Source organism: Fusarium keratoplasticum, chromosome 4 (assembly GCF_025433545.1).
Source record: "Fusarium keratoplasticum isolate Fu6.1 chromosome 4, whole genome shotgun sequence".
Lineage (NCBI taxonomy): Eukaryota > Fungi > Ascomycota > Sordariomycetes > Hypocreales > Nectriaceae > Fusarium > Fusarium keratoplasticum.
Genome location: NC_070532.1, coordinates 2658886 through 2680356, shown reverse-complemented (window position 1 = coordinate 2680356; position 21471 = coordinate 2658886). Strand labels below are relative to the sequence as shown.

The 21471-nt window shown below is 52.2% G+C and overlaps 6 protein-coding genes across 6 annotated transcripts; 4 read left to right on the top strand and 2 right to left on the bottom strand.

The window, feature by feature from the left end:
• Positions 1-449: 449 nt before the first annotated feature.
• On the top strand, positions 450-2267 carry NCS57_00590300 (Vacuolar fusion protein MON1; the record flags this gene model as incomplete). Its single annotated transcript, XM_053055810.1, has 1 exon — positions 450-2267. The coding sequence occupies one exon, from the start codon at positions 450-452 to the stop codon at positions 2265-2267; it is 1818 nt and encodes a 605-aa protein (XP_052914765.1).
• Positions 2268-2467: 200 nt separating this feature from the next.
• On the bottom strand, positions 2468-3217 carry NCS57_00590200 (uncharacterized protein; the record flags this gene model as incomplete). Its single annotated transcript, XM_053055809.1, has 1 exon — positions 2468-3217. The coding sequence occupies exon 1, from the start codon at positions 2999-3001 to the stop codon at positions 2468-2470; it is 534 nt and encodes a 177-aa protein (XP_052914764.1). The 5' UTR covers positions 3002-3217.
• A 1798-nt stretch (positions 3218-5015) lies between these two features.
• Positions 5016-5656, top strand: NCS57_00590100 (uncharacterized protein; the record flags this gene model as incomplete). Its single annotated transcript, XM_053055808.1, has 2 exons — positions 5016-5297; positions 5390-5656. 2 exons carry the CDS (start codon positions 5016-5018, stop codon positions 5654-5656), a joined length of 549 nt encoding a protein of 182 aa, XP_052914763.1.
• A 2946-nt stretch (positions 5657-8602) lies between these two features.
• On the bottom strand, positions 8603-10664 carry NCS57_00590000 (Carboxylic ester hydrolase; the record flags this gene model as incomplete). The annotated part of the gene is made up of 5 exons (XM_053055807.1): positions 8603-9210; positions 9269-9686; positions 9743-9948; positions 10002-10140; positions 10203-10664. The coding sequence occupies 5 exons, from the start codon at positions 10662-10664 to the stop codon at positions 8603-8605; spliced, it is 1833 nt and encodes a 610-aa protein (XP_052914762.1).
• A 3571-nt stretch (positions 10665-14235) lies between these two features.
• Positions 14236-15108, top strand: NCS57_00589900 (uncharacterized protein; the record flags this gene model as incomplete). Its single annotated transcript, XM_053055806.1, has 1 exon — positions 14236-15108. One exon carries the CDS (start codon positions 14236-14238, stop codon positions 15106-15108), a length of 873 nt encoding a protein of 290 aa, XP_052914761.1.
• Positions 15109-15581: 473 nt separating this feature from the next.
• NCS57_00589800 (Zn(2)-C6 fungal-type domain-containing protein) lies at positions 15582-17850 on the top strand (the record flags this gene model as incomplete). Its single annotated transcript, XM_053055805.1, has 5 exons — positions 15582-15619; positions 15699-15723; positions 15787-15872; positions 15933-17222; positions 17274-17850. The coding sequence occupies 5 exons, from the start codon at positions 15582-15584 to the stop codon at positions 17848-17850; spliced, it is 2016 nt and encodes a 671-aa protein (XP_052914760.1).
• Between the last annotated feature and the right edge of the window lie 3621 nt (positions 17851-21471).

Below are 21471 nucleotides of genomic sequence, written 5' to 3'. Positions count from 1 at the left end.
CGGACGTTGCGTAGACGTAATCTCGAGTCTGTAGGTCCTCAGAAGGCTACGTTTCACAGGCGGCAGCTCCAAAGCCCCCGTAGCCGCACCCGCTGTTAGCACCTACCTCGAAAATCAGCGGAGCTTTGAGTACGGGGGAGACGCTGATTGGCCAAAGCTCTCTGAACACGGGGCTCATTAGCGCAAGGCTGCAACAGCCCCTCCAAACTGCATGACCATGACCCAAATGTGGCTGCGTCATGCCCAAAGCCTTGATGGATCTCTCTCCTCATTTGTAGCCCCGATACCACCATCGTCAACCTTAACTTTGTCCAAGATGGCATAATGGCCTCGCCCGTCCTTCGTGGAAGCTTGCCCGGTCGTAGGGTTCTAGCTGCACTGAATATTCCTCGATTCCACCATCGAGACGGCTGATCCCCTGGAAATGCGACAAGCGAGCTACACCTATCATGGAACCCGTCAAGATGGGACCCAATCCAGCATCCATCTCCCCCACGGACGATGAGTACCGTCCTCCACTTCCACCACGGCCACCCGCGAGTGCCACCATGGACCCGTCGGCACTGCAAGCACAGGCGGTCACAGCAATAACTCCCGTGGAAATCCAGACGCTGTCCTTTCCAGATGGATCTCGTGGAACGTTTCCTACTCCTGGCCCCGATTCTCTGCCGAGTCCAGCCGACAGCGGCCATGCCTCTCCTAGTCGACATGAGAGTAGCCTCAGCGGTGAGGCGGACGAGACTGCAAGCATCATGAGCTTTGCACCGACCATGCGACCTGCTGGGGATATTGCCAGTCTGCTCGCCGGGGAGCTCCATAAGAAAAGCCCAGCCTGGAACTTGCTTCGCTCCCAGTCAGCCACCGTCCAACCCTTTGAAAGGAGCAGGACGGGTGCTGACGATAAGCTCACCGAGTTTGATCATGAATTCGATCCGATCCAGGACGATGATAATGACGACTCTGGAGACGAGGACAAATTGCGCATATGGAAATCCAAACTCAAACATTACCTGATCCTGTCGTCGGCCGGAAAGCCCATCTGGAGTCGTCATGGAGATCTGAGCCTCATCAATTCTTCCATGGGCGTGGTTCAAACAATCATTTCGTTTTACGAGGGCGCAAAGAACCCCCTGCAAGCCTTTTCCGCTGGAGACACTCGTTTTGTCATCTCGACCGAAGGACCCCTCTACTTTGTCGCCATCAGCAAGCTGGGCGAAAGTGACGCGCAGCTGCGGGCGCAGCTGGAAGCTCTCTACATGCAGATATTGTCGACATTGACACTGCCCAGGCTAACTCACATCTTTGCCAACCGTCCATCAACCGATCTGCGGAAGCCACTGCAAGGGACCGAGTCTCTACTGTCGTCACTGGCTGACACCTTCACAAAAGGCTCACCCTCTGCACTCCTCGGGTCGTTGGAGTGCCTCAGGCTTCGAAAATCTCAGCGACTTGCTATAAATAACACCTTTTTAAAGTTGCGGACCGAGAAGCTACTGTACGGCCTCATCGTGGCTGGCGGGAAACTCGTCAGTGTCATTCGGCCCCGTCGTCATTCACTCCACCCCAGCGACCTTCAACTCATCTTCAACATGCTCTTTGAGAGTGATGGGATTAAAGGAGGGGGTGGAGAGAATTGGATTCCACTATGCTTGCCTGCCTTTAACAACAAAGGTTATCTCTACATGTACGTCAGCTTCTTTGATGGCGCATCTGGAGAGCAGGCTAGCTCCCCAGCTGCAGCACAAGGACGATCAGCGGATGAGGAAATCGCCATGATTCTCATTAGTGCCGATCGTGAGAGCTTCTTTGAACTCAAGCAGATGAGGGACAATGTGGCCCAGCAACTTGCTAAGAATGGAACTCTGGCTATCATCCAGAATGCCACCCGCACTGGCCGCCCAAAGATACATGAGATCACCCCTGGCAGCCAGGTCAGTCATTTCTTATACAAGTCACGGGCCAACGTCCAGTTTTGCATGGCTTCACTGGACCCCAGTTTCACAGAGCTAGTTGAGCGGAGGAGACTGATGTCGGTGTATCACGAACTACATGCGTCAATACACGCAAAGCACTCGCATCTCAAAGTGCTACACTCTGTGGGGGATGATGCGACGTCTTTGGCCTGGATAACTCCAGTCTTTGAATTCTACTGCGTGGCCGGACCCAATGTGTCGAGGGCCACAATAACACAAGGGGCAAACAAGATCATTCAATGGGCAAAGAGAGAACAAGAGCGCCTTTTCATTATTGGCGGCGGTGTATTCTGAGGTCTCGCCTCTGGTGGAGGACTTGCCTCTATCTGGGGTCATGCCTCCTAATCAATCCTTAAATCCAAGCCTTTAACCTCGTCATGGTCGTCGTTGGACCCGAGAAGACTAACACCACCAACGCCGACATTAACTCATTTATTATTCATCCAACCCCATGAGCAATTAGATGGGGGTGCTCGGGTACTGAATTCAATCCATTACTTCGACTCTGATGTCAACCTTTGCGTGTTGGTGACCGTGTTAGCTGCTTGACTGCTGTCTGGCTCTGTTGAAGCAATGTCGTCTGCTGATGGGGATGTGGCAACACTGCTTTGGCTTGCGGCGGGTTGGCTGTCGAAGTAGTCGCCTTTGTTGGAGTTGGAGTTGGAGCGGCTTCGCACAGCGCCCCACGATCTCTTGGCCCACTCCAGGATGCGGTCGTTGACTCTTGCTCGTCGTTTGGTCTCCGACTCCCAGGAAGCATTGCGATGGGTAAGTCGAAGAGGGGACGGACGCTCGCTATCTCCAATGCTAGTTCGGCTGTTGGTTCCGGTAGACGGGTAGCTGATGGTATCGGTGGCGAGCGTTGTCCTAGAAGCGTTCATGATGGCCTCCGAGAAAGGGGCGTCGAAGTCCTCACGGAACCGGGGACTGCGTATTGAAGGGCTCCGGAGTGAAGTCTGGGGACGTTGAAACTCATATGGTTCCCGAATGGGGAGCGGGAGAGTGAGGTTGGGCCTCCGGTCTTCCATTGTGGCGAGACGGGCGAGATTCCAAGGTGTCGATTTGTCCTGGTTCAAAGGTGTGGGTGAAGAAGGTGGTGAGGGGAAAGGCGACGGGAACCCGAGACACGATATATGGAAAGGGCCGAGCCTGAAGCCACAGGTTAGACACGGGAAGGGCGGGAATAAAGTCGTCAAAGGCTGAAAGAAGGCGTCTGTTATTGACAATGGTTTGTTGACTTGACTTGACTTGACATGGGCGGCCGGGCGAGAGGGTTCCCTTTTGTTCAAAATCAAGCGACCCCCAGTTGAACATGTGCATCCGGCATTAGCTCAACCTTTGAGCGCCAGACGATGGCGCTACAAGTGAGCGATAGACCCCTGACTAGTCTTGGACAAGACACCGCGTGGACCCAGCCATGGTGGGCAGCACGGACTGCGGGGATACGGCGGTGGCCAGTTGGATGCGAGGCTTGAAAGGCCAGACTTGTCCACAAGGTCGGAAAATCTTGAAGGGTGGCCCAGGGTTGGCCAAGGGGGACCCTCTACTCGTCGACGGTGCAAGCCACATCGGGAGCCGTCTTGACAAGAGCGGCCATCCTGGAGCGCTTTGGGTGGTAGCGCTTCCAGAAGAGCCACAAGCCCCATGCCCTGCTAATTAAACCCTGTTGCCGAGTCAGATGCCTCGACTTTCACTTCGGCTCTCTGCGGCCACCCGTTTTCGGTACGGGGTTCCGGTCCCGTCCAGACTCCAGACCAGACCCAGGCCAGGTTCCTTGCCAAGGGCAACAATCAAGACAATGTGGTTTATTTCTGGACATGGAGGGTAATGAGTCACGCTACACGACAAAACAAGCATTCGGTCGAGGCCGTCCACGAGGGAGTCTGTTTGCTGCCCAAGAAATGAGTGTCTCGCCTGGCGGGTCCCGGCCCTGCCCTGGGCTGGGGGTTTAATGGGAGATCACGGGAATGCCTCGGGAGAAGGGTAAGGTTCTTTTTTGTTTCGTTAGGCTCTGGCCCGGGCTCTGCAATCTCTTGGGAAACCGTGTGACAGGGAGGCAAATCCCGTGACAGCCCGGCAATGGGAAAAAAGGGACTCGAGTCGACTTGCACGTGAAGACTCGGCGGTGAGGAGAGCTGCTGGATGGTGATTGCACAGACACAGACGACAACCACTTCACAAATGTTCCCGTCAAAGCGCAGCGAATGCTTGATGACGCCCATCCTGTCGCTCATGACAGGGGGACGGCGTTTGGGTGAGGCGCCACCGACGTTGATTCGACTCACCAAGCATTGTTGACCCGTTGATTTGTCCAACAAATTCTCTTCGACTTGAGAGTTTTCAAACCCGAAGGTAACGTGTGGCCTTTCATTTCAGGAATTGTTTCACGTCGTTGGGGTTAGCAGAATCCCCTGACGGCTAGTGCATTGCCGATCCTACGCCGTTGGCAAAAATGACTCTTTCAATTGTGGACCTGCCACTTGGGAGGAACTCCTCGACGACGACGGTGATGGCTTCATGGCAGCTCGGACCCACCTCTGCATGAAGCCCTCTGTCCTTCTTCTGCACACCCACGCAGCACACAGCGTCATGGAGCTTTGCGTTGTCAAACTGATCTTGTGATTCTTGGCTCTTTGAGTTGTCACTGCTGCTCTCTGATCTGTCAATGTTGCTCTCAGGCTCCTTCCTTAGGTTGCTCCTCAACACCAAAAAAGACTACCAAAATGGCAAGTACCAATGGGACACAGAAGGCGTTCTACTGGAAGCCTCCAGTCAACCAAGTGCTCCTTCCAAAACTCCCTCTCTGCTCCTGCCTCCCAATGAATGCCTCAACCTCTCCATTACCCGTAGTTCTCCTCCACTGACCAATCTTCCCTCGGAATGTGTTTCAATCTGCCTGTGACGCCTGTCATTTTGGCTTGTAATCGCCTACTCCAGCTTTCTTGGTCTTCTTGGTCACTTTGTCGTCGATGAACATTCGCATATCCCTCAGTTAATTATATGCCTCCAAGTCTCGGCACGTCGAGAAGCCAATGTATCGCCATGGATCTCGAAGATTCCCGACACAGATCGATCAGCCAAACCTCGCTCCACAGCTCCTATCAAGCCCACGAGAGACAGAGTGACATCTCCAGGCTACGGCCTCCTTCCCAGCTGCGGCGACCGTACCAGAGTCTGAATGAAACTTCTGCTCTTCTCCGCTCTCCTGGTCCCCTCGAGAGCATGCTGAAGACAACCACAGAGACTGGGGATATTGGCATCTTCTCCATCAAGCCCCCAACCCCTTCGATTGGACATCGCCATCCTCGACGTCCGAGGCCTGAAGTTAGAGTACAGAAGCGTCCTTCTCGCTCCCATCCCAAAGGTTTTCAGGATGGCCCTGGTCGGGATGACCGCAAATCGCTGCCCTCGTATAGAGACACAACATCCGAGATCATTTCGCTCTATGGCTCATCGGCACATCCATCTCTATCTCGATCTTTGTCGCCCTCTTCCGAGGATGGTTATCGTTCCCACTCCTTGACAACGTGCAGTTCGAGACGGATACCGTCCTTCAAATCTTCCGGTACTTTTCAGAGTCTACCAAGCACAAGTGGCCTCCAACGCCCTCGCTCCCCATTTCCATATCCAACACGCTTGAGAAGACCTGGGGTTCGGCCTGCTTCTCCCGCAATGTCGGATAACGGAGTCATTGATTACAGCAGGATGGTTGGGATTGATAGGGTCTCGCAGGTTTGTCTCCCCAGCATCTCTTTCTTCTATTCAGTATCTCACTGGGGCAACAGCGTACTGTCTATTGGTCTCATAAACCCAGAGGCCCTCGCAGCCATCACCAGTATCCTCCCTTATCGATGCGACCTGAGTTCAGTCGATCGACGTCCTCGTTGCCCTCACATCCATCTCCTGGACCATATCAGTATGGCCCAGGACCTAGTCGCTCAAGAACACCAAGCAGAATACAGTACTGGGGTCCACGGCCTCAATACCGACAGACAAGCTCCAGCGACCAAAGTATTCGCTCAGCCAGTTTGACGTCTATTGTGGAGATGTATCAGGGGATGCCACTGGATACCAACGTGCCACCACCACGCGCCACAGGCTCATTTTACTACGACTATACCGAAGAGTTCGAAACGGAGGCCCCATATGAACAGGAATATGCTCCTCCCCTTTGTCCAATTCCTCAGAGGGCAGGGGGAATCAGACACCCATTCTTGCTGAGAACAGACGGCACAGAGGCCACAGACGATTCAGATACCCCTCCGACCATCGATTCAAGTGGAACCAACCTCAAATGTAAGGCGATCAAAACATTAGTGTATTGATGCTGACCAAAGTAAACAGATCACTTTGAAGCTCCGTCAGAAAAAGACACTGATTTTCAGTCAGACGCAGACTTTGACAAGACTGGTCAACAGGCAGCCCAAGGTTACCCACGCGCACATGAAGATGCTCTATCCCCTCGCTGCGCTTCAGTTGGAAGCAGTGTCGCCGTTGACTCTCAAAATGTTTTGGCACATGCAAGACGTGTGCATTCAAGCTCGGCACCACCTGCGGATGTACAGCATTTGATGGAACAAGTTGAAGTCGATGGCTTCTAGAAATCGCCCTCGATCCGTCAAAACACCCACCGCCCATCCAGCCCCAAGACTTTTCGTCGTTCCAAGACATTGGGTGCCGAGCCCAATACTTTGTGCCTGGATATGATGCATCAATGCGGTCCCTACAAGAACAGCTGTTCTTCCGATTCCATGTTGGCTGAGCGTGGTTCTGTTGCCCAACTGTCTGAAAGCAGCCAGCGCGATCTATTGGCTGATGAGGAGGTAGATGGAGAAGAAGTCATTACTGCTTGTCAAGGAGAGGAGCAGTTCCAAGAAGGCTTTCCAGAAATGTCAGCGCCTCCACGTCCTGAAAATCAACCGTCTCAACTGGAAGAGTACGCTACGACAACGAAGGGACGAGCAGGGAGAGGTCGTCATCGCCGGAACCCTGCTGCCGCAGACATTGTTGTCCCAAAGGACTCGATTTTTGCCATCCCCCATCCAGAACGAGAGAGGGCAAACGTCGGCACGTCTATCTTGTCCCCTGACCCTATTTCTCCTGCCAAGCAACTCAGAGTGACGAACAGTATCCCGCAACTGATGAAAGCACTGCCTCCTTTACCCGACGAGGCACTGAAGGCCGGATCGCCTCATGGAACCTCCTCCACGGAGACCGAGGTTTCGACAGGGTTGCTGTACTCCAGTCCAGTCAATACAGCCGTACCCGTCGAACCGGAGCCCAAGGCAAGCACTGTGGCTTTGAAGTCCTTCTTTTATGATGAAACTCTAGAGCCACGCTCTCACCAGCAGCTTCGAGCGAGCCCTTCGCGATTCAAGGTTCGACTGAGATCTTCCCAATCTGCAGGATTTCAAAGGGAGGGTGATGATTCCTCAGCAGTCCCTAAGAGAAGCTCTAGCCATCCCATCAAACCCAGACTTAGGCTCAAAGTATCTCGCAACAAAATGAGCCAGAAGCCGTTGGCTCATGACGGTACAGTCGTACGCAACGTGGATCTTGGACATTTCAATTCTCTCTTGGAACTGAAACATTTTCCTCAAAAAGAAACGTTAACCAACCGTTCTAGCTTCGGAGAAGCCCTCGAGGAAGAGCTCGCCCACTTAGGGATAGGGGAGAACAGACTCTCCAGTATCGATGAATCAACAAAGAGAGGTCGGCATTATCCATCTGACCAGTTTGATATCACTTATCCCCCTTCACATAGGGGGATAGTAATAGCGACGCCAGTCCCCCAGCCAAATCCCGGAAGTGAGCCCGGAATATCGAGACCACAAGCTTCCTCTGGTCGATCGAGGAATTCCAAAGTACTGGGGACAAAGGTGTCATTTCTCCGACCAAGAACCGAGCCAAGAGCGAGGATAAGAAAACGTCGAAGGGTATCAGCTGTGAATGGTAGCGACCCAACGCCTCTACGGCCCAGTGCTGGTCATTACAGCTCTTTCGACGAATCTGGCATTGGATCTAGCCCAACGAGTCATGGTCTTCAGCAGAAATCACACCATAAAACACGGCGAGTACGGCGTTGGGCATCGGAGGCGAAACGGGCAGTACGATCCTATGTGAGAAAAACTTTGAATCGCCCATGGCATTCAGAGAATTGATGACACGATGTTTCCCAATTGCATCAAGGTTCACACAAGCAATGATTCCGGGTCTCGATGGTAAAGGGTGTCAGGGGACAATAAGAGGCAATGGAGGCAGCTATATTAGTGGCTGGGGTCAACCGCTTGGAAAATTCGTTCCAGGCCCTCCAAGGAATTAGTGTGTAAAGAATTTCGCGTGCCACTCGTAGATACTAGAGCGATTGCAATCAGAAGAATTGTTTGTGGTGCAAGTGTATTCTTAGTATTTGGCCTCGAGTCCCCGGATGGTTGAGGAAATAGAGATATGCAGTAGTAGGTTCAAGTGATGATTCAAGGCCAAGTTTAGAGGTTGAACGAAGTCAAGATAGGCCGAATCAACATTATGCTTTATTGTCTGGGCTAGGGGTATCATAGCTGCAAAACAGAGGTGAAATCATTTCCAACAAATGTGCTGACACACAATCATAACCGTCAATATCATCTTCATCATTGCTTGGTCGAGTTGCCCATGTCCCACCACGCCTCACACCGCTCTATCTCGCCCCTGTCGACGCTTTCCATTGTGAGGTTGCCCAACTCGAACACTAGACGACGCTGATCGTCACCCCAATTCTCCCAGCGTGGAGTATCCTCGTAACGGTACTTGTTGGGGTCCAGAGCGCGGACGAAGCTGATCCAGTAGTTCATAATTATAGGAACCATGGGGGCGTTGTAGGTGTAGTAGCTAGCTCTTGATCGAGAGGCCAGCATATCTGGACCAAAAACAGCGGGGGCGTTGGCGACGTGGGGGACACCTCGGCCTTCTTCGACAAAGTCCTTGATCTGGACGTTGTAGCGATACGACCAGATGTCGGTGCTGTTGTAGTTTTCGGCTACAGCATTGAGGATATTGTTGACCGGACAGATGAAAGTGACTTCGCCGTAGGCTCGGGAGGCCGAGGGGAACCAGATGTCGTGCTTAGGGAGACTGGGTTCGCGGGGGTATAGATCGAGGATGGTTTCGGTGTCGTTGTCGGTGAGATAGGGGTATTCATTCAACATGAACCTTATGAATTGGGCAGAGCTGCCTGCGTTGACGGCATAATTCGAACCCTCTGAAATCGGATTAGTATACAATCAAGACAGGTCAGGTTCATTGGTCGGAAGACTCACCATTGGTACAGGCACCGAACAGAAGCGGCACCTTGACAAAGTCGCCCCTCTCATAGAGCTTGGACGGATAGTCGGGAAACATGTCGCCGTCGGTACAGGGAGCCCAGTAGAATGTGGCCGGATAAGTACGGTCTGCGAAAGGACCCTGCCTGTTGAACTGTTGCAGGTCCTCTGAGCTCTTGCCGCGCAGGCAGGCCATCCTGTCCTTTGCGTCGAGGCAGTCAACTTTGGTGAGGATGTCCTCGTATTGGTACTCCAGGTCGTCGAATTTAGGCTGGCCAGGCATGAAGGTGGACTCGGAGATGACGCCGGCGAAGAGGCTTTCGTCTTTTCCGCTGTAGGCGACGAGGTGGAGAGCGACGGATCCTGCTCCGGCGGACTGACCGTGGATCACAACGTGGTCGGGATCACCTCCAAACTGTTCAAGTGGTCAGTATGTCGTCCCAGTTGGTAATCCGGATGAGTCTGTCTAACCTTGGAGATGTGCTCCTGGATCCACTTCAACACCATGCGCTGGTCAAGCAAACCAACATTAAGATCCCCATCTTCCTTGACATCTTTTCCAGCGAGGAAACCAAAGAGTCCGACACGGTAGTTGAAGGTGACAAAGATCATGTTGTTGCCCGAAGTCTCGATGAGCTGCGTGCCGTTGGTGTAAGGGGCCGAGTCTAGGATGTAGCCTACATCAGGAGTGAGCCACGCCGTTCTAGAATCTGCGTTTGGAATATCTTACCACCGGATTGGAAGTATACCATCACGGGGAGCTTCTTGTCGGGGTTAGAAGTAGCCGGGGTCCAGACGTTGACAAAGAGACAGTCTTCGTGGTATTGGCCGCCAAGACCCTGCTTCACACCAGGACAAACTTTGCCATACTGCAGCAAGTTAGAATCAATGAATGTGTCGTGAAATTCCGAGTTGGATTGAAAATGCCTACATCTTCGGCGCTCTGAATGCCCTCGGTGGATTCAGGGGCCACGGGAGCACGCCACCGCAGGTCGTCGACGGGAGCTTTAGCAAAGCGCATGCCGAGGAACACGGTGATACCATTACCCAGCTCCCTGCCCCGATACTTTGAGTAGCCCAGATCAACGACATTGTCCTCAATTGCATGATTTGTCTCGTTCTTGGTCGAGTCAGTTGAAGTCCCATCTTGGCTCTCTTGATTGCTTCCACCCCCACCACTCGACTTTTTCAGGCCAAAGTACAACCCAAGAGTCAGCGCCAATATCACTACGATGGCAGCACCGACAATGGAAAGAATGAGTATCCATCTCTTCCGCTTGGGCTTGCTGTTTACTGGTGGTTGCTCGGGGGGTGCTGCAGAGTGATCGGATGTGCGCCTGGACTCTTCGGAGGATACCTCCGGCACCTTCGGGGTGACGACTGTGGTGGACATCTTTCGTCTCCTTCTAGCTGAATGGAATGATTTGCAGCTTCCCGGGGGTTAAATGATCGGCTGCTCTAAAAAGAGGGCGAGCTGATAAGTGGCACGATGGTCGGGATGTGGGCGTCGACAATCACCGAGTCTTGTATGAAACACAAGAGACGGTAGAGACCAGACTGAATGAAGCCATGAAAGGCAAACAGGAGAATTTACGTAGATTAAGAGAAAAGAGTCCTCCGAGAACCAGGTCTCCTGCAACTAGGGAAGATATGGCATACTTAAGAGGAACCAACAGCCTCACAGGCCTGCTCGCACTCTCGCTCTCGCACTCTTTTTGCTTGGCTTCCCAGGTCTGGATAGGCCTGGTAGCTAGGCCAGCATGGAAAAAGCATCGCCACGCACAAAATCAGGCAGGGTTCCTTTGCAATGCCCTGCCATGCGCAGCTGAGCACAAGGGTGATGGGGTTGTCTTGGCGGTTTAGACTGAGAGATCTCGGACGTGAGTGGCCAGAGGGGGTCACGTGCGCTGACCATTCAATCATCTCTGCTGCCCTTACATGGACCCATGACTTTTCAACTCCATGTAAGAGCATTCGCCAAGATGCCAAGACTTACATCAACCAACATCTCGCAGGGGTTTCTTGTGTGCCTCTCCTCGGCGCCAACCGTTGGTCCCGCTCTTTTGGAAAAACGTGCGAGGCGTTATTGGTTCCTTTGATGGCTTATCCGGCCGAATTACCCTGCGGGTCCGAGTTCTAGACCTAACTACACTCGAATGAGTCTTCGAGAGAGCCCAAGAGTCCGAAGACAAGGGTTTTTAACCAGACCAGGAACAGGGCGCTTCGTCCCTAAGCGATATCCCCCCGTGCGGTAGGAACGGGAATGGGGCCATGAACAGCGCACATTATTATCCCTCATGCTCTTGGCCCTTGGCTCGACCCTGCATGATCCCCTCGGACTCTATCTTTCTTCCGAGGACCACCCACTAAGCGCGCATCCGGAACCGAGACCTTCATCCCCGGCAAGGTTTTTGTTCTTATCACCGACTGAACTCGCCGATCTCCCTCCCTCGCAAGGCTGAAGAGGAGCTGACTCTGCCTTGTGGTCCCTATCATGCTGCCAAGATCTGATAACATGAGGGAGAAACTCGCTTCGCCCCTCGAGGGCTCAAGCGGGGAGTGAGGGTTTCAGGTTAACAATCGACAACGCGCCCAACCTAACACCTTGGGTCTTATTGGTTGCCATCACAATGTCTCGTTATGGAAATCGCCGAATAAACTGGGCGGTTGGTGCTTCGATTCGACCCGAGCCCAACCACGTCCGTCAGGTGACTCACTCATCACACTATCTTACTTTGACTGCCTCGGCTGTCGTCTTCCGCCAATGTTTAATGTTAAATCTCACTACCCCGGACTCACCCCGAGTCGCTTAGAGCTTCTTACCCGGATGACTGCCTCCGCTGTAACACCCCGACGGAGCTCAAGTCCGCCTCCCTCCAGAGGCTCAGTTGGATGTCCGACAGAACTCGGTGCCCCTGCCCCCCACGATGCCGTCACCGACATCGCTGACTCCTCGGCCGCCGGGGGCTTCCCTGACGCCGAGGCGGAGCAGGCACAGACACCGCTTGTCCATCGTCTCCGGATGTCTGTTGGTTGTGTGTGTCCGCTATTGTCGGCCCACGCCGGCCCCGCGACCGAGGCCATTGCCAATCATTCTTATAAGGCCCCAGGCTTAGGACGTGATTCCCCGCCCTTTTTAGAATTGAGGTTGTTTCATGCGACCTTGGCTGTTGGCGCTCGCTCCGAACGTTTTCATTGCAACCATGTGCCATGAGGTCAATAATCCTGTTTCAGTGGAATGTGTGAGCGAATCACGTATTGGAGAGTTGGTAGATAACCGCACTTGACGTAGAGCCGGTCGTGATAACAGGCAAGTCTATGCTCCTGCGTGAAAGGTCATTTAAGGTGCCTCCGTCTTAGTACTGGGCCTATTGCACATGGCCAACAGGTTGTGCTTTAAATGAGGGGATAGAGAAGATCTTGCGTATGACAACACAGGAGGTGAATATTATCTTGGTAAGAAGGCAACGTGCTATCTAGCAACATAACCAGGGCAAGCAAGAAGATGGCCCAAAGTGTCCAAGAACAACAGTTCGGGCCAAAATGGGGCTCAGGGCCAACAACAAGCAAACCTAATCTTCAATACATCAAGGAACCGCTGCCACCACCAACTCTAGGTCTGTGAAGCAGCACCTTTCTTTGAAAAGCTGTGTGCCAACGTCTAACTGAGGGGACCAGATGAACATGAGCAGCTAAGAGCTCAGAGGATGGTCACGCACGTGCTCAAGAATATAGGTGACAAGAATACAGCCCCTAGGTCCATGTCCACGCATGGCTTTCCCAACTGCCGGTGGCTCACTTCCCCAGGACTCAGACGGCTACAACGGCAACATCAAAGTATAGAACATGATTTATCTATCTCGATTGGCATCGAGTTTTTCCTCAAGCCCGTATAAGTCTCAAATATCTATCCCTCAGTTCGATATTTCCTCGTACAACAGTGAGGATGTCCTAGAGGTTGAATCAATGTCTTTCTTTTTCTGGGTTTGGCAGTTCCTTGGGTCTCTTTATGACGATGAGAGCTCGAAGAGCTCCTAAGCCTCAAGCAAGGTATTGGTCCCAATGGTGGTACACATGGGTCATGTTCACTCAGGCCAAGTTTCGAGAAGCGCCACGCGGAGGCGCCTCGCCCGTAATATGTTTCAAAAGACGTCAGGCGCCCTCTTCGGAGATATCTTGGGATTGAGGTATCACTGGAAATGAGCTTGAGGTTTGGTTCTCAGTAGCTGGGATTGTGACGTATACGTGGGCAAAGTTGATGAAGATGTGATTAGTGGTGGTGAAAGGAGTGCAACAGTGACAACAGCCATCATTACTTGAACCGGGGATAGTTTGAGACAGGGTTCGATGCGACTACTCAAAACATACCCAATTTTTCTTCGGGATGTGTTATCATTCAGTAGCTATGCAAACGTGAGGCTCCGGTGACAAAGTCTATAAGTCTACATGAGGCCTGGTGCGCGGGGTCATAACTGCACTCCTCGGCAACAGACGATAGACTCTCTTCACAGAACTATCTCCGTGTTCGGAGGAAATGCTACAATTCTCGGCCCCGATGATAATCTTCACCTTGCAGCACGAGGGTGTGGGGAAGTTGGGGATTATCATGACGGTGGGAATATCGCCTAGTAAGAAGGCGGAGGCGGATGTCCGGCAGGATGAACAACAAGACTAACATCAAGCTAAGATTATGATTGAAGTGAGGGCTTTTTGGTGTTATCAATGGATGTCTTGGGAGAGGGAAATAGCACTCGAGGCAGGTTTTGAGGTTTCATTGAAGATAAGCTCATCTGGTTCGCGACTGACAACCCCAGAAACCAACAGGGTACTACCAGTTGCCATTGAGAGTCAACTTGAGATTCTTTTAAACATGCCATCATCTCCTTTAACCTATGTCGACAGTATTGTTAGCAGGACCTCTTTACCTATAAAGTTTCCCATAGCCTTGACATGATTCCGTTACCATGGCGTTGATGCTAGCCACAGGAAAAGACGTTCGATCGGCTGCACGTGCAAACCTACACACAACCTCAACCTCAGGACTAGCCCCGGGCCATGTCCAGGCGAATCTCATCGTCCTCCCGTCTCGGTATGCAGAAGACTTTCGGATGTTATGCGTCCGCAATCCCGTCCCGTGTCCGTTGCTGGCTGAATCAGTGGCCGTTGGCCGATATGATGCCGTCAAGTCGTGGATCCAAGGCATCGGGGGAGACGACATGCTGGCCCCCGGTTTTGACTTGAGAACTGATGCCCCGCGGTATATGGTGTACAAGGACTCTCGACTGCAAAAGTCCAACTGCAGCGATATCATGACGGAGTGGACAGACGATCATGTGGCCTTTCTCATCGGCTGCAGTTACAGCTTCGAGGCAGAGTTGACGATAGCTGGTTTACCTCCTCGCCATGCTGTCCTTGGAAGAAACGTGCCCATGTACCGAACTACGGTACCGCTCTGTCCATCGGGAGTCTTTACGGGCGGCACCTATGTTGTGTCAATGCGGCCCTACAAGAAGCAAGACATCAACCGCGTGCGGCGCATCACCAACAGGCACAGCAACACGCACGGCGAGCCCATCGCGTGGGGATGGGAGGCAGTAAAGACCTTGGGCATCAGCGACATTGACGAGCCAGAGTGGGGAGCACCACCGCTGACGATGGACGGACGACGGCTCGGCGAGGCTCAGGATGACGAGGTGCCCGTCTTCTGGGGATGTGGTGTGACTCCCCAAGAGGCGGTGATGAGGGCCGAACTGGCGGGTTTAGTCATGGCGCATGCGCCTGGACACATGCTGGTTCTGGACGCGGCGAATGAGGACATTATTTGCCGGCGGCTGTGAGTGAATAGCTGCGAGATGAGATTTGCCTAATTACAGATGATGCAAGATGGGTCATGGCCAGGGTGTGTTGAGGGAAGAGACGGCGTGCAGAGGAGAGAGAGTAAGGTGTCGCGGTATGAGTTGAAGAGGTCAGTGATCAAGTGTCTATGAGAAAATAAAATAAAAGAAATTGAAACAAAATTGATGGACTAGGCATATCTGTCGTGATGGTTTAGTTGCGAGCGATAGAGGTCAAGTCAAGTCAAGTGACAGCGGAGGATTCCATATTTAGCGCGCATCTCGACTGCTACCCCAACCTAAATTTCCACCGCCAACCACGAGACGGAGACGACCGCAACCACAGCCCATCAGCCTCTTAAAGCCCCCCTCGGCTATCGTCTATCCGTTGCGCCGTTCTTGGTGCCTGTAAAGGATTTTCCTGTTTCCCATATATCGCAACACACCACGCAAACCGCCAGACCCGAGTCGTCACCATGGAGGAGACTCCGATGGGTGAGTCCATCAAGATATCGTGAGTCTACTCTCTCTCCACCCCCCTCATGAGGCTCCACTTCAGTGGCTCAAATGCGCTGATGCTCTTTGAAACCCAGCTGCGAACGATGTCGTCGTCGCAAGGTACGCATGGCTCTTCCAACTTGTAATTCTCTCATATCATGTCAGGGACTGACTCTCTCTTAGATCAAGTGTGACCGCAAGCGTCCATGCTCGCGTTGCGTCAAGGCGGGTACAGAGTGTATCCTCAGCGGAAGTGGAGAGAAGCAACGGTATGCGCCATCACATCAGGCCAGCATCAGGAACAGCGGTCACTAAAACTTCAAACCAAGGCCGATATCCAAGGGTTACGTCCAGGCTCTAGAGGGTCAGGTCGCCTCGCTCGAGCTGCTGATTCGCAAGCTCGCCGTGGCTGACAGCACCGAGAGGGACGACATACTATCAGAACTGGCCCTATCTCCTCCAGCTTCACTCGATCTCTCGAACAAGTCGCCTGGAGATCACCAAAAGTCAAACACTGACCCCAAGGTGGTTGCCGCTCAGGTGCGCTCCGGCCAGCTCCGGCGCCCGCGGTCGAGCCATGCCACTCAGTTCTTTGGAGGCACCAGCGCCTTTCACATTCACCTCTCGCAGGACGTTTCGCTGTCGTCCAACGATGGCACCTCTCACTCTGAAGCTCACTCGGCGCCTCCCATGCTCGGGTCCATGCCAAACACCATGACGGACAATAGCGTCACCAGCAGCCCTCGTGATCCTAGCTACGTCTATGCGCCTCACGACGAGACATCGCAGACGTGCATGGCCGCCTACTTCAAGTATCAGTATCAGTTTCACATGCTCGTCTACCGCGAGTACTTTTTGCGCGATTACGATGTGGGCTCGGGGAGGTATTACTCGGATGCCCTCCTCTTCGCCATCTGCTCTCTTGGTGCGATGCAGCTCGACGATTTCCGATCAGTCTCGGACATCTTTGCCAACCAGGCCCAGCAGCTCATCTACGCAACTCTTGACAGTCCAGAACTCACATCCCTGCAGGCCCTGGCCCTATTAGGATATCGCGAGATTGGTGTAGGCCACACGTCAAAGGGCTGGCTCTTTGCCGGCATGGCCTTTCGACTTGCGCATGAGATGGGTCTCCATCTGGACCCGAATAACTGGGATGCCTCGATAGAGGGACCCTCGAACCGCGACACGGAGATTTTGAGACGAGTCTACTGGGCCATCTTCATCGCCGACAAGCAACTGAGCCTCTACTTTGGAAGGCCTCCGGCTCTACATCCGAGCGAATCCGACGTGCGTAACACCATCAGGCTGCAGTATCCTCCAGATTGGGAAGGCCTTCTCGACACGTACATCTGCAAAGGAGCCTCGGCGACAGAGTTTGAGGATGGTGTTGCTCTCGTGGGATCCTTCATCTACCAGGCCGAACTATGCAAGATTGCCCACGTCATGATCACCGATCTCTTCGAGAACCGTCGGGGCAACGTGGACGCGACGGTGGCAGCAGCCAGGTCAAGGCAAATACACGTGTCGCTGACAAAGTGGTTGTCGAGCCTCCCTGGCACCCTTCACTGGAACCAATGGACAGTGGGTGTGGTGCAACCCTCTGTGCTCCGCATGCAGTGAGTGGGCTCTCCTTGGCCTTGTGTTCCTATTTGCTGACAAGAGTCTAGTATGCTCTTCCATACCATCATGATCATCCTTCACCGGCCACCTTCGCATATGTATGAGAAGCCAGGCATCGCCGAGAGTGAGGATGTCGAGATCTGCTACGAGTCGCTTCAGGCTATTCTCCGGCTCATGAGGACGTACTCGAGGCACTACCGTTTCCGCTCATTACCCCTGGACTTTGTACAGACTCTGTCTACGGCGGCGGGCACGATCATGATGAAGCGCTTCTTCCAAGGCGCTTCGTGGGACGATTCAGACATTGCACGTTCACTTTCAACCATCATCGACGCCATGGAGGAGGTCCAACATACGTGGCCGTGCATGGGCGAAATCAAGGACTATGTCGTGCGAGCGCGCAACGCACAGGTGGTGGTACCGCCCGAGGACCCCCTCAACGTGCCGGACCTCATGAACGGCCTGGAGCTCAGCCACAACGTCACGGCCGAGCTCATGGCCCAGTGGGGGGAGGAGCTGGGCACCCTCGTGACCGACGAGTTTCTGAGCATGCAGCTCCAGGGCAGCGAGCAGGGCATCATGGCGCCCTTTGACTTTAACCAGCCTCTGGGGCCACCGCAATGACTAGGGTGAGGTTGATTAATTCAAGGAGTTGGGTGGTTTTTTTCCTGTAAAGAGTGTTGCATAATATGGGCAAACCATACGATTGAATAGACTATCGATATCACTGTTGCATTTACACACTTGACGGATTGGCTTTGAATAAGTGACGCAAGTCATGCAATCGTATGGGAGTTCTTGATGGTACACTTTACTGTTCCAATTAGCCACCGTATGATTAGAGTCTACTCCTGCCATCCTCAAGAGTGTCCTGCCATGAGGTTTGCCAATGTAAAGGGCAAACCAACATTAGACTATCTTAGAATGAGAAACCTTAAGATTCCCTAAAGAAGCCGCAAAATCAATATGTCTCCTAATTAGGACTTGCTCAGTTGCGAGTTGCCGAGAGCCAATTGTCCGAAACTCAACAACAACAACACTCAACAGAGCATACACAACTCGCAATAGTCTTTACGAAACTCTCCTCTTACCCTGCGTTGGACCTGACTCAGCCGTGACCCACTGTCCCCTGCTCAAGAGCGCAAACTCCGCAAGCCACTTCAACAACAGCTGATTGGCTTCCGTAGCTCAGTTGGTTAGAGCGTCGTACTAATACTTCAGCTTCGGCTGCAATATCGGTAATGCGAAGGTCTCAGGTTCAAGCCCTGGCGGGAGCATTGCTCTCTGTCGCCCATCAGCTTCTTTTTTTTCCTTTTCATTTTTTTTCATTTTTTGTCTTGAGCTAGGAATCGAGGTGTTTTGTTGTGGTGATGCTGGGGGTTGGTTGAACAGTTGGGCAAATGTGTGTTGCTTGTTGTTGAAGCGCATAGCGAAAAGGGCTGAAAAGGCAGGAGTAAGCCCCCAATGATGAGCAGATAGCGATGGGAAATTCTCAAAGTGTGCTGTGCACAAGAAGATTGTCATTTGACGGTGACAAACAATCCCTTTAACAGCAAATCCACCTGGCAAGTAAGTTGGGCAAGCAAGCCCATTTTGGTCGGTTAGTGTGCTGTGCCCAAATATTTGCCTGAGCATAACAAGTAGTTGTCCACTTCCGTTATCGACGGCTTGACAAGCAAGTATAGCATCCATAAACCACACGTACGCATCATCCACTGGCTTCTTGGTCAAATGCATGGAGTCCACGTCTCAGATCTCGTGTATAAATACCCCGACCTGTTCCCCCTTTCTTCCCCTACTTCCACCTCCTTTAACCACAAGATCAAGACAACGATGTGATCAACTGTGTGTTGACCTAGCCCATCTTATTAGATACTTGCCACCTACTATTGCTTCAAGTATATATATTTGTATCGGAGTTTCTCAAGAGCGGTACTTGTCCCAGAGCACCTCCGGTAGGCGATACGTTCAACGCTTGGTGTCCGCCTCCATGAGTTATCATGTTGCATAACTCTCCATGCTTTCCAGAGGAACATCTCCTTCTGGGACTGGGTTTTGGCGAAAACAAGGGTAGAATATCCCACTTTCAGCAACGCTAGTCACAAACAATGTCCTCAACTGGTTTCGGCGTGACCAGTTGTCTCAAACAAAGCTGTCGTTGAGGCTGTTAACTCTCGGCTGCGCCCTATATATTTGTACTGCCAAGAACGAGACCTTTCCGATGCTGTCCTTCGACTTCTAGGATCAAAAGATGGTCCATAGCGCTTTTTGGCTAGACTGACACCCTGCATGTCACCTGCTGGGATAGACATGACTCGACTGCCAAGGCCGGAGAGGAATCTTTTGCTTCAGTGACGCCAGGCCAGACGATATTAGTTGCCAACATCAAATCTCCTTATCTTCTGGACCAGTTCTCTCAGTATGATCATCCAAATGCAGTCAAAAGAACAATGTTCTTGTTTCAGTATCGACACCATGGTCCCGGGCAGCTGTCAGCCCTCAGGCGTGAGGCCCATGGTGGGGACTTCCCACTATACACACATCTTCACATGCATAAGGTGGAATATCACTTGACTATATATACCAAAGGAGGACCGGCAGAGGCCAGGGCATGCTAGGTTGTTGAGAAATGGGTGTCCCAAGTCAGCAAGCTCACATTTCACATGTCTCGAAGTGGTATCTCAACTGGGGTTCCGATATTCCAAACATGGCACTGTACATCAACCTCCTGATGATCGACGTAGTCACGAGTCTCCGAAACGCACTTGCATATATATACAGAACAACTGTCAATTCTCAAGGGCGCTTTACCTTCAAATGATTTGCTTTTAACCGCTTTGCGACGAAGCTCTTCTCTGTCATGGTGAGCCCTTGGCCGGTTGAAAGACGAAGAAGGTTCAACGCATTTGTGAAGGCAGCCATGGGAGCCCTACAGACAACTAGGGAACAAGGAGAGCGCCAAGGATTTGCGAGCGATGCAACATCTATTCCTGCTCTAGTCAAACAGGAGGGCGAAAAAGGTCATCAGCTTGGGTCAAACACAACTAGCGTTGGGCAGTCTCGTATAAACTATTGAGAGCCCCCAAGTGTTGAGGAATTATTGGGAGCCATTGTTAGCCTCGGCATGAACAGTACGAGACGTTCAACTCTTTCTGCGGCGGCTTTATTCAACTTGCCCCAAAATCGATGTGCCCACGTTTTTGGGTTTCATGATCTTTCACGAGCTTGATTTGATCAAAGTCCCAAAGACATCGCCCTTATTATATACGTTTCCCAGATCATCAAAGCACTTGATCGACATGCCGCTCTGGTCCCTTGATGTCAAGGCTGTTTGACTTGTCCCTAGTATTCAGGCAGCAATCTTCCTTGATAGAACGTTTGATCGGGACCACGTTGCCAAGGGTGGTATAGAACGGAGATCAAGCCCTGAGGATTACTGTCCGCTAACTCCAGAACACTATTACAGCTCAAAGAGAGCTTGCTGGCCAACCAAGGACCTCGAGGGCCTTGAGTTTACCCTGTGGGTTTGCACCTGGGACGGAACTGGGGACGATGGAGGATGGGCTTGAATGGAAGAGACGGAGGTGGTGGTCACGGATCACAAGGCCTTCCTGTTTACCTATTCCTTGTTTCTTTTCCTTGTTTCGACAGCACGTATATATCAACCATGACTTGGAGACTTTACGAACGGAAGCGATGCACGAACGGATCTGAGAAGCCTGGCTCTTACCAAGTCTGAAGAGCACGAGTGGACTATCGACTTACATCATGAACGGAAAACCAAAAGCTATATACCTCAGATAACGCTCGCATCTGCCCCTGGAGAACTCGCAAGTTCGTTCCTCCTGTCCTCTGCTTCCGTACTCGGAGGGAAAATACCTGGGTAATAAACCCTAGTCCGATGGAGGGTTTCCGTGTCGTGTTCGAACACGCGGCGCTAATCTAGGAACGAGGCAGAATACTTGATTGGATATCCTTCAAACCGGGATGATAATATCAACTATTGGTTCGGTGGTGTTAAGGAAGAAGGCTATGAGTAAGAACTCATTCGTCTTCAAACGACCAAACCTCAAACTCTATCTACCCATGATGGGAGTCTTGCATTCTTTGACGGACATGAGTAGAAGATCTAGTCTGTTTTTGAAGCAGACTATACAACCTTGTGGCAAGAAAACATGGCACAGACATCAACATGGAAGAAAGTGGCGAACTATATACGCAAGTACGTGTGGCATGTTCATTTGT